General features: G+C 51.1%; 1 protein-coding gene across 3 annotated transcripts; it reads right to left on the bottom strand.

The window, feature by feature from the left end:
* Positions 1-6: 6 nt before the first annotated feature.
* Positions 7-11,428, bottom strand: TAF6L (TATA-box binding protein associated factor 6 like). Of its 3 annotated transcripts, none has more exons than XM_081152701.1 (12): positions 11,044-11,428; positions 10,481-10,540; positions 8,522-8,681; positions 8,008-8,094; positions 7,206-7,356; positions 7,000-7,050; positions 6,451-6,545; positions 4,982-5,056; positions 4,620-4,840; positions 4,136-4,268; positions 926-1,054; positions 7-821 (listed from the first exon to the last, which is right to left on the bottom strand). In XM_081152701.1, exons 2-12 carry the CDS (start codon positions 10,486-10,488, stop codon positions 54-56), a joined length of 1,878 nt encoding a protein of 625 aa, XP_081008827.1. In that variant the 5' UTR covers positions 10,489-10,540; positions 11,044-11,428; the 3' UTR covers positions 7-53. The 3 variants fall into 3 exon arrangements, with proteins under 3 accessions (XP_081008827.1, XP_081008828.1, XP_081008829.1); XM_081152702.1 differs by having other exon boundaries at positions 11,252-11,330; XM_081152703.1 differs by having other exon boundaries at positions 10,427-10,540; positions 11,044-11,122.
* Positions 11,429-12,031: the final 603 nt, after the last annotated feature.

Here is a 12,031-nt window from a genome sequence, read left to right as displayed (position 1 = left end):
GTCCGTGCGGGGCGCGGGTGCGGGGTTTATTTACGGGGGGGGGGCGCGCCGCCTCAGAGCGGCAGGTACAGCGAGTAGTCCGAGAGCGCCCAGCGGCGGGCCGGGCGGCCGGTGCGGCCGATCATGGGCAGCTTCTGCACGTAGCGGGAGGCCGGGCTGGGCCCGTAGGGCGCGGGGAAGGCGGTCTGGAAGAGGCGCCCGCGGCACCGCCTCCCGGCCTGCCGCCCGGCGATGATGAAACGGAAGTGCGGGGCGCCGCGCGGGGCGAAACGGCTCTTCTGGAAGACGTCGCGGGTGCCGGCGCCCGGGCCCTGCTGCCGGGGCGTCCCCCGCGCCCGGTGCAAGCGCGGCAGCGGCCTGTTGTCGGCGGCGGCGGGCGCGGAGGCCGACTGGGGGCCGCTGCCCCGGGGGCTCTCGTCGCCCTGCGGGCTGACCATGGCGTTGGCCGTCAGCTGCGGCATCTTCCGCACCGAGTCTGGGGCTGCGGCCGGCTCCTTCTTGTCCCCGGGCGGCCGGGGCGTCGTGGGCGCGGGCTGACCCGTGCCGAAGCGGGTGGCCAAGCTGTCACCGAAGAAGGCGTAGAGCTCCCGGTAGACGTCCGCTAGGGTCACCGAAGGGGAAGGTTCCGACGGCCCCGCGCCTCCTGGCGGCAACGGGAGGCCAGCCCCGAAGCCGGGCTCCGCGCTGCCCCCGGAAGGAGACTCCTGCAGGACGAGGCTGTCCCAGGGCAGGTCATCCGAGCGCCGGCAGCCCCTGCCGCCCGGGCCACCCTTGGGCTCTGCCGCCTGGGCCTTCATCTTCAGCAGCCGCTCCACAGCCACCTGTAGGAGCGCACGGATCAGGATACAAGAGCGAGGAGGAACCTGGCCCACCAAGTATTCCCAAGTAAGCCTGCTGAGCTCGTGCATGGAGGGGCGGCACTCACCAGAATGGCTCCATAGACTTTGTGCCCATCCGCCTTAACCTGGGCATTAGATACTGAGTAGTCATCCAGCACAGCTTGCAGATTTGTCCAGTAGGTGGACAGGTGTGGGTACAGGACTCGTTCTACTGCCTGGAAGGGAGAGAAAGGGATGCAGTGAGGGCCTCTTTATTGCTTACTGTCTCTCAAGTACCCTTTCCCATGAAAGGCCTACTTTTCTCTCTGATACTGGATAGGGCTCAATCCTCCTAAATTCCCTGCTTGGCACATTCAGCCAACATTTATTTGGAATCTATTGTATGCCCAGGCCTTCACTAAGCACTGGGAATACAGATGGGGACAAAGACAGACAAATAATAGAAAGTGACCCACTGTAAGTGGCATGTGCCGTGTCACTGAGGTAAGGGCTAAGACGGTAGAAGTGATGCTCAATGCTAACAACAGTTTACTTTGCCAACTGCTACCCTGCACAATCAATAGGCAAGGGCTGTCCTCACCTAGATATCAACCGGGACTCGGTTCAAGTTCAAATGACAAAAACAATAGATCAGAGCCCTGGACTCTGTTAATATAATTTTAAATCCTGGGGTTAATTTGGGGAAAGCAATTAAGACTTCACAGAGGAGGTTACGTTTTTGTTGGACTTTGATGGATAAGAGCCTTTGGTTAGTTATCCACAGCCTGAGGATTTGAAAATGCTGACAAAACTGACAAGTTCCTAGAAAAATACGACTTGCTGTAGACTCAAGATACATGAAAGCTTAAATAATTCTATAACTATGGTAGTTAAAAATCTAACCACAAATAAAACACCATGCCAAAATTTACAAAGTCTACAGACATTCAAGGAAGAGCACCTCAATTTTATTAAACCAAAAATAAAAAAGAAACACTGCCCCCATGCTATAAAGCCAATATAACCTGACCCTAAAACCAAACAAGGACAGCATATGAGAGAAAACATGATTAATTTCACTCATGAATATAAATAAGTCCTTTAAAATTTTAGTAAACACATCAGTATATAGAAAATGCATTACATTTCAATAAACTTTTGGACCTTTTTAAAGACTATACCATGACCACAGTGAGTTTATCCTAGAAACGTAAAGATGGTTTACTATTAGAAAATCTCAGCCCCGCCTGGCACTCCGTGGCAGCCACTGAGCAGATTGGACTCCTCTCATGTGGGCACTGCAACCGTGTCTGACAAACCCGACATGGCTGAGATTGAGAAATTCGATTAAGTGGAAATTGAAGACAAATGCAAGAGAAAAATCCACTGCTTTCAAAAGAAAAGAACTACTGACAACAAAGGCTGCACCTGCCTCTCCCATCTGCCTGTCTGGCTGGCAGGGAAGGAAAAGAACTTGCATGTTGGTGAAGGAAGAAGCTGGATAAGACGACAGTGAAATTTAGAGTAAAACCAAGCTGGTCCAAGGTGTCCTGCAGGCTATAAAATGCAGTTTACTCAGAGTGCCTTTTTGTTGTTGTTCAAATGATTTTAATTATTGGAATGCACAATTTTTAAATATGCAAGTAAAATTTTAAAATGGGGGAGGTCACACCTCTATCTACAATTAATCACATTAAGATAAAGCAGAAAACCCAATTAATGATAAGAATATAACTTTCTTAATCTAAGAAAGGTTGTCTATAAACACACAAAGTAAACATCAGCCTAAATTGGAAAGGTTATTAGCACTTCTTTTAAAACTGGAAATGAGACAAAGTTGCCCATTATCTTTGGTAAAATGGTAGTAGTGGTCCTAGCAATGAAATAATAAAAGAAATTAAAGGCATTAGGTTTAGAAAAGATGAAATAAAGCTCTCATTATTTGCACATATGATCTACATTCAAAACCCCAAAGAACCCACAGACAGAAATAATAGTTTAGTAAAGTAGCTGAATCAATACACAAGTCAATTGTTTCTACACACCAGTAAGAAATACCATGAAAAGAAGACACCATTACAACAGCATCAAAGAATAGCAAGGCCTGGCTGGTGTGGCTCAGCGACTGAGCATCGACCTAGGATCCAGGAGATCATGGTTTGATTCCCGGTCAGGGCACATGCCCGGGTTGTGGACTCAATCCCCAGTTGGGGGCATGCAGGAGGCAGGCAATCAATAACTCTCTCATCATTGATGTTTCTATCTCTCTCCCCCTCTCCCTTCCTCTCTCTGAAATCAATAAAGACATATTAAAAAAAAAAATAAAATAGCAGGAATCTAGGACTAAATTGAACAAAGTATATATAAGTTCTCTTCAGGGAAAATTATAAAAGGATCTTGAAAGAATGAAAGACCTAAAAAAGGGAGATGTGACATATTTGTGGACAGAAGGAATTAATACCATTAATGATGTCAATTCTCTCCAAAGCTGATCGATCTAACAGATTCAGTGTAATTCCAGTAAAAATCTCAATAGCAGCAAAAAGAATTTATTCCAGGTAGGCAACAGTGGTTCATCAGAAAAACTCATTCATATAACCTGTCTAATTATCAGAACGAAGGTGAATAATCATTTGATACTCTCTACAGATACTAAAAAGGTATTGACAAGCTCGATTATCTATTCCTGTTTAAAATATACTCAGTACAAGAGGAATTGGACAGTTCCTTAACATGATAAAAAAGAATGGGCAGGAATTTATGAAATGGTATATTAATATCTGCCATGCTGGACTTTTGAAAGGATAAGACTTTATATATAGCAAGTCAATTAACCAATATCACCCCAATAAATTCATAAATAAATAAATAAGCCCTAGCCCACCAGTGTGGCTCAGTTGGTTGGAATGTTGTCCTGTACATGGAAAGGCCATGGGTTCAATTCCCAGTCAGAGCACATACCTAGGTTCCAGGCTCAATCCCCAGTCAGGGAGTGTACGGGAGGCAACCAATCAATGTTTCTCTCTCTCCCTTCCCCTCTCTCTAAAAATCAACGAAAATGCCCTCAAGTGAGGATTTTTTAAAAATGTATTGAAAAAAAAACTTACAAATAGGAAAAAAATAGAAGTATCTAATAAACTGGGACATAAGCATAAAAAAGAAAGAAAAAGGCTATCACTGAGACTGGCCTAAGGCAAGAACTCAGTACACAACAGCAGCAAGCATATGCCATTTTTATGGTAAGACACACATATACTATTGTCCTGATTACAAATGGGAGCTCTTAATGGCTCTGTGAGCCAGGCGAGGGTCCTCACCTTCCAGCCAAGGGCATGAAGCCCCACCACAGCCCCATAGTGAGAGCAGAGAGGCCGCACAGGGTCTGCCAAGACCTTCTGAAGCGAGAGCAGGATCTGCTGGTAGAGGCCACTTACAAGGTCCCCATGAGTCCTGTGGGAGCAACATGCAGTGAGAGGGGACGAGGCACAGTGCTGCCCAATATGATTCAAGTCAGCACACAGCAAATACCACTGGTATGGCACCGGGGTAAGTGCATGAGGTGGCTAGAGGTGACTGGCCCGGGACATGAAGGTTGGAGACCAAACCCTTGGTGTTATTTGTCATCCATCTGTAGCATCCCAGTACACTGACTGGGAAGCTCTAAGGGAAGAGGCTTCCGACCTCTCAAGATATGGCCTCGAAGCCAGAATTTTAACCCCATCTCCCTTCCCCACCCAACCCACTCAGCTCTGCAGCTGCCCCACCCTTTGTTCAGCTCTAGGCCCCAGAAGATGTGGCTACCAAAAGATGTGGCTGAGAAGGAGGGCAGCACCATCCCGCAGAGTCCAGTGGTCATTCAGGGGGTTGATGGAGGCAGCCAGGGGCTCCAGGACGCAGTAGAGGACACTGCCCACCAGAGAGCGGACATAGGGCCCCAGGCAGAGGTGTGGGTTCCGAACCAGGCTCCGTGCCACTTGCAAGAGCCGATGCAGCTGCTCCAAATCATGGCTTACAGATTTCACCTGTTGGTAGAAGAGGGTACCTTAGGGGGACACAAGGGTGCACAGGAGCCTGCCATTCTGATGGCACCTTCCATGAGCCCTACGTGCTGTTGGGTCTCCTCCACACAAAACATTCTCCCCTGCCTAAGCCTGGTCACTTACCCCACTGACCACATAAACAAAGTAAGGCAGGAGTGCTGCGATCTTGGAGTTGGTCTGCAGGTCCTGGAGAGCAATCTGAAAAGGAAGGGGCCACACTGCACTGGATCCACCAGCCCCAGGTAGACATCGACTGTTTTTTTAAAGTACAGTTTAGCACTTGTGTATTCAAGTTTTACATGTCTTACTCTTTGATTCAGCAATTCAACTTCTATAAATTTAACCCACTATAAAAGATACCCACTCACACACATACCCACACACAGCACTGTATGTAATAATAAAAAGTTGAACACAACCTAAATGCCTAACATAATTTTTTCATTTCATTTCAATTAAATTAATTGGGGTGACACTGGTTAATAAAAATTATATAGGTTTCAAGTGTATAATCCTATGATATATCATCTATGATCCATTGTGTGCCCACCACCCAAAATCAAATCTTCTAATATATTTTTAACTGAGAAAAGCAGTTATTCTAAAACCAGGTGTTTTGCTAATACCACTTTGGTTTATACTAGAGCAATAATTGCTTATTCATAGAAAAAAGGGTGAGGGTGGTTCTACAGGAGGCTTTCTACTTTGCACGTTTTTATATTACAGTACTTCTGTAATAAACATGCTGGCATTACTTTTGTAAGCAGAAAAAATATATTAGAGTAAGTACATGAGTAAAATCATCTTAGCCCAGCACCTCCGCCACCTGGGCCCTCCAAACGCCTCTGGATAAAGACCCAAAGCTTAACCTCTGTGAAAGCAGACAACAGGCTAGTGAGGAAGGCGCTCAGCTCCCAGGACCCCAGCCAGCCCCTGCCCTGTGCCCGGGGAACAGGAGCCAAGCTTCTAAGGCAGGAATGTATGGTAGCAACATCCTTAATTTTCAAGGGAAAAACAACAGCAGCTAGACATGTGAAGATGTGGAGGCTGTAAAACCCTAAAACAGAGGCCACATGGTTGAGCAGACCACCAAACTAGCCCTCATCTGACTAGACAAAAGAGGACTGGCAAGGGCACTTCTCAGCAGGGCCTTGGGAGCCCCAGAGGCTAAAGCAGCAAGGGCTGGAATGAGGCCTGGGGACTCAAGAACCAGAAAGCAGGTCTCAAGCAGGCCTGCCCACGCCAACCTGGCTCCCTCTACTTCCTCTTCTCCCCACATCAAGTCCAGGCAAAGGGAAGTTGCAATGTCGATGCTCCACTTAGCCCCAGGCCAACAGACACTCTGAGAGTGGGCTCTGGAACTGAGGTGTGGGGGGCTCCCAAAGGGCCCTGCTGAGCTGCGCATCTCCCTGGGAAGCAGGGTTTCTGCCTGAGCAGGAAGGGGAGTCAGTACTGGAGGAAGACCAGCCTCAGAGCGCACACCCCCCGCCCCCGAGAACAGTGTGGAGAGGACAGGAAGTAGCACCTGAAAGAATCTCGTGAGAATTTGAAAGCTGGACTTTTGTGTCCCAAATTGGGGCCCAGTCACTCACCTTCATCAGCTGTGGATCGTCCCCCAGTACAGCCCGAGTCACTTGCTGGTAGTACTTGAGAAGGTCATCGGTCAGTGAAGACACAGCGCTGGGCACTGTGAGACAATGGGCAGGAGGTGGGCAGGGTAGAGAGCCCAGCCCTCCCCGACAACCACCATCCCCACACGCCCCCAAGGAGCCTGTTCAGGCAGGACTTCCAGAGCACAGAGCCACCAGCCCTCTGAGCGGCCTGACCTTGCAAGCTCTCCACACCTCTGTGCTTGTACGCTGCCTCCCACCGGTCCTCTACCAGACCCTGGGAGTAAGGCACATCCCCTCAGGGACCCCAGCAGGCTGCCCAGACTTCCGAGCCAACATCCAACACATGGCATCATGATTTGTTTGAGGTCTGTGCTCCTATCTCCAGTTATGAGCCCTCTGGGCAGGGACCAGTGCCCACTCAGAACAGGGTGTTGATATACTTGTTGGATGAAGACTTGGGTGTAGAGGCACCAGCTGCTAAGGAAGGAAGCTTCAACCAGAGGGCCCGTTCCCCACAGTACGCCTTACCCGATCCTTGAGGTGCCAGGTTCCCTTTGCCATCTAGGTAGGAGACATGAACTAGAACCAGAGCAAAGAGACGGCTTAGCCTGGGGTTTTGCCCCTTGTCGCACCACACACCCCTCTGAGTTGTGCCCCATCCACCAGCCAGCCCATCACCACTCCTCTGACAACCTAGCTTTTGTCCCCACCCTATGACGGACCCCAGCATTTACCTCTCACAGCCGTCTCGGGACAGCCTTTGGGGATGTTGGTGGCCAGGGCCAGCTCCACCAGGTTCACCTCTCGGTCTTCAGGAAAGTAGAGCTCACCCTCCCTGGCGGGGCGCAGAGGCAGCACCTCCTGGGATCCATAACCACACACAGCCTGAGCAAAGAGAGATTGGAGAGCCAGCTGAATCCGGGGGGGGGGGGTGCCCTCCCAACCAGGGCAGGGAGCTTCATCTGTGGGAAGTCCAGAAGTCCTGAGAAAAGGGGGGATGCCTGGGGCTTTAGGCCCACAGCTGGGAACTTGGCTGAAGCATCCAGTTTCACTGGGTCAAGATGCAGAACATGTTCTTCCTCCCAAATCCATAGGGGCTCTGAGTCCCACCCCATAGGCTACTGGGTGATCCTCCTCACACTCACCTAACTTTGAAAACACTACTAAACATGACCTGGCCCAGAACAACTATGCAGGACATTCTAACACCGATGCTGCTCTCAGGCTCCTCCCTCGCCCAGGATGCCCTCTCTTTCCCCCCAGCATAGTCTAACCCAGCCTTCCTTCAAGGCCCAGTTCAAGTCCCATTACTTCCAAGAAGCCCTCCCTGACCTCCTGTCCCCTGTGGTCCCCTCTCCCTCTTTTCTGAACTCATAGACCTTAGGGGCCTGAGCCCAGCCCCTACCCTGCGGTTGTGCGAGCTTTCCTCGTGTGTGCCTTTGTCTTCATGTCTTGCTGCACTGCTAGCTAGCCCTGAGCTTGGCACGGAGGTTGGGTCATGCCAGCTGAGCCCTCTGCAACCTGCACCCCACTCACCTCCACACTGCTCCATCTGAGGGCCCTGTTGAAATCTTCCACAGTCAGCTTCCGCCTTTTGGTGTGTTTCATGAACTGAGAGCTATTCTGGGAGGGAAGAAACAGAGTCAGGGGACAGGGGGCAGGGTGTGCAGGGCCCCCAGTAAGAGGCAGCCTGGGGAGGAGGCACAAGCGACACCAGACCAGCAATCAGAACACCTGCATTCCAGCTCCGCTCTTACGCAGACAACACCCAATGTCACAGTCCCTCTCTGGGCCTTGGTTTCTCACACACAGGATGTGAATGTGAACCCACCTGGGCTCCCGGTGGGTCTGTTGTGAGGAACACATGAGAAGATGGCCAGCAAGTGCTTTGTGTGCCAGAAGCCTAGTTGGTTAGAAGCGAAGCCCCAGCACCACCTCCACTGTATTCCCTCAAAGCACGGAGTAGGTGCCTGATACGTCTGGTGAATAAACCCCTGTGGGAAGGGGTAGCCAAGGAAAGCTGGGGGACACTGGGAGTGAGGGTTCGTACCTGGGTGGCCTCTCTGAGACGGTAGCACACATCCTCTGCGAGCAGGGCCGCCACCTCATCGCTCAGCTCCAGGCCCGTGCTCTCTGCCATAAGTCGGACTGACTCCCGAGGGATCTCCACAAACCGCCGCTCTTCTCGTTCTGACATGGCCCCGGTAGAGCTGGGAGTGGGGAGGGAAGGTTTAAAAAGCCACCTAACCCCCTGAGAGCCCAGGAGCCTGACTCAAGCCCCTCTCAACCAGCCTTGCAGCTCCTGCTCCAGAATCCCCAGCATCCGGGTGAGGAAACTGTGAGACTTAGAACAAGACTTCCGCTGGGCCAGAAGGCAGACAATAGTGATGCCTGAGCCAGTGCCTGGCCTTGGGATCCACAGAACTGGGTCCCAGCCCTGCCCTACCACTTCCTACATGAATTTGGCCAAGACCTTCATCAGTCTAAACAGCTGGTGTCCTAAATTGTAAATCAAGGTAATAATCCTTGCCCTCCTCAACCCACAGGGTTGCTATGAGAATAGAATGAGATGATGTATGAGAAAGTCAGGAACCAGGACACTACACAAATGGAAGACATTACCACTGTTCATTACAAACAAAAACTTCCTGCCTTCTTCCTTCTGATTCTTGCTACAAGCACTATCTACTAAATCTTGATGAAAACACTACTTTACCTGACATTCCCTTGCTCAAGTCTTTAATACTTCCCCACTGCTTATAAAAGGACAGCCCAAACTCCCCAACGTTACATTCTGCTTTTGGTCCCGAATCCCCCCAGTTCAAGCTGATCCCTCCTCCCAGTAAAGTCAGGTCTGGTGTCTTCCAGCCTGCCTATGTCCCATCACCAGTGCCCAGGCTGGTCTGTCGCCCCGTCTACTCCAAAGCCCCTACACCTTCCTCTTTGCTAAGGTAAATCCAGACTCTCCTTTGAGGTCTTCCTGCCCCATATGCCATCTGGGACTGTCAGGCTTTTTATAGTTAGGTTTCTGCCCATGTGTCTGGTCTTCCTCAATTTGGCTGTGAGGCCTAAAAGTACAAACCTGCTCCTCCATTCACAGGATATAGTAGAATGAGAACTCAACAAAAAAACTGCAGCTGGGCCCCGCCGGCGTGGCTCAGCGGTTGAGCATCGACCTAGGATCCAGGAGATCAAGGTTTGATTCCCAGTCAGGGCACATGCCCAGGTTGCGGGCTCGATCCCCAGCTGGGGGCGTGCAGGAGGCAGCCGATCAATGACTCTCTCAACATTGATGTTTCTATCTCTCTCTCCCTCTCCCTTCCTCTCTCTGAAATCAATAAAGATATATTTTTTTAAAAAAACAACAAAAAAACCAGCAGCTGTGACTGACTCCAACAATACACAACACGATTAGAAGTAAGGTGCCCATGGACCGAAGTGAGGCATCAGCCCCACGGGAAGCAATGCTGAGTTCCATGGAGACCCACCCAGGTACTGCCCCACTTCTTCTCTCTGGTAAAATTCACTGGGTCACCATGGCCTCCAGGTCCCTAAATCCAATGGGCACCCTACCTGGCCTCCCCACAACATTTCTTCCAATGGCTCCCCATTGCCTTTGGAACAAATAACAAACCTATACCATGGCTCCAAGGCCCTGCATGTGCACCTACTTCGGCTACACCTCTTCCCACTCTCTCTCATGTTCTGTATTCCTGCCCATGGCCTCTTAGTTTCCTCAAAAACACCTTATTTTAGGACGACCACACATTGTTTCCTCTTTGAAAGGCTCTCCTCCACCTCCTCCGGCCACTCCCCCATCCCTTTGTCTAGTAATGCCTAGCTACTTCAGATCGCAATTCAAATGTCACTAGCTCAGGGAAGTCTTCTCAGACCCCCACAATGTCCCAGTACTTTGCCTTCAAAGTAGTTGTGTAACTTTTTGATTAACACCTACCTCCCCACTAGATTGTAAGCTCCGTGCCAGCAAGGATCATGCTTGTTTGCTCACCTTTGCATCCCCAGCGTCGAGCACGGTGTCAGCACATAATACGCCCTCAATAAACACTCGCTGAAAAAGTGAATAAAGAATAGCTATTCTTCTAAGCACATGCCATGCCTGAGGCACTGAGCTAAGTGTTTATAGGCTTATGCCTCATTTACCCCCGTTAACAATGAGATGGGTATTATGTAAGTATCGTGTCTATGCCACAGCCCAGGAAATCAAATGTTATATGACTTGTCCAAGATCACCCAGCGAGCACCGCGTACGGAGCGCGGACTTAAACTCTTGCTCCCAATCATCAGGAGTGGCCGGCTGTGTGGGAAACAAGGCCTGGATTCCCAGCGCCAAGACCTGGCGTTGGAAGCCCACCAATGGACGGTCAAGTTGGTTTCCCCACCTGTACAATGGGAGCATGAAGCCTGCCTGAGAAGGCGCGGAGGGGGTTTCCCTATTATGTGCCCACATTAAGACCCACAAAGTCGGGCCTCGGACCAAGATCCCTGGCTCCTCAACCTCCCCTCAGCATCCTCAGCCGCTAGCCAGACAGGCGGGGAGGCGTGGGAACTGACCTCTACCGGCCTCGGCGCGGCGCATCCTGCCACCCAGCTCTCCGCATCACAGATCCTCAGGCGGCGGGGTGCGGTGCGGTGCAGGAGGTCAAGGGTTACCGAACTTGGGTCACGTGGTCACCGAGGGGCGGGCCCCAGCGAGGCGGGCTCTCAGGCGGGTTCGAGTGCTCAGGCCCGGGAGTCCTTGGGCCCTGAAGGGCCTGCTCACCTGAGGGCTCCGGCAGGCGAAGGTGACGGCGGCGACAGCGACAGCAGCGGCTCCCTCTCAGCCCGCTCCACTTATTCCCTCTCTCAGCTATCGGCCCGCACTCCACGAGCACAGCCTATCGGCGAGCACCTTGCGAAGTTCCCGCCCTTCAGGAGCCTTCCAGCACTGTGATTGGTCACTGTGAAACACCGGCGCAGAGGGGGTCACGTGACGCTAAAGAGTCTGGTTTCTTAAAGCAACAGCTCTTGGGAGTTTGGGGAGTAGGTGTGTAGGGTTTTGTATACGGTTGTTTGTTTTTAAATATATCTTTATTGATTTCAGAGAGGAAGGGAGAGGGGGAAAGTGAGTTGGAACATAAATGATGAGAGTCATTATTGATTGGCTGCCTGCTGCACCCCCGGACTGAGGATCCAGCTGGAAACCTGGGCGTGGGCCCCTACGGGGAATCCAACCGCGATCTCCTGGATCCTAGGTGACGCTCAACCGCTGAGCCCCTGCCGGGCTGGTGTACATTTTAATAAGCACGTTCTCAAGGAAAGCGTCCCCATTCCCTTGTCCTTGTCTGCTTCTGAGTTTCCAAGCACTTGCATTTATGCGACTGTAGCAAAGCTTTAGACTTTGGTGTCTGGCTTAGTTTTCCTGCCCGCTTGGTGGAGCTCAACTTACCTCTCCAGCGTCGCCTGCCACTTACCCTTCCTGAACCAATAGATGAGGCTCCCGGTAGGTATTCTCTGAGGCCAGAAGGGTCACCTGACTGGGCCAAACCCACGTGCAAGCTCC

This window comes from Miniopterus schreibersii (genome assembly GCF_964146895.1).
Source record: "Miniopterus schreibersii genome assembly, chromosome: 12".
NCBI classification, from domain to species: Eukaryota; Metazoa; Chordata; class Mammalia; order Chiroptera; family Miniopteridae; genus Miniopterus; species Miniopterus schreibersii.
The sequence above is the reverse complement of the archived record's forward strand: the minus strand, read 5'-3'. Positions and strand labels throughout refer to the sequence as shown.

Bases quoted from the DNA above. Each gene is read 5' to 3' on its own strand.
- TAF6L (XM_081152701.1), bottom strand. The intron at 4,269-4,619 runs GTAGCCACATCT...TTGCTCCCACAG, and splicing joins CTTCTCAGCCACATCTTTTG to GACTCATGGGGACCTTGTAA. The intron at 1,055-4,135 runs GTGAGGACCCTC...TCTCCCTTCCAG, and splicing joins TTCATGCCCTTGGCTGGAAG to GCAGTAGAACGAGTCCTGTA.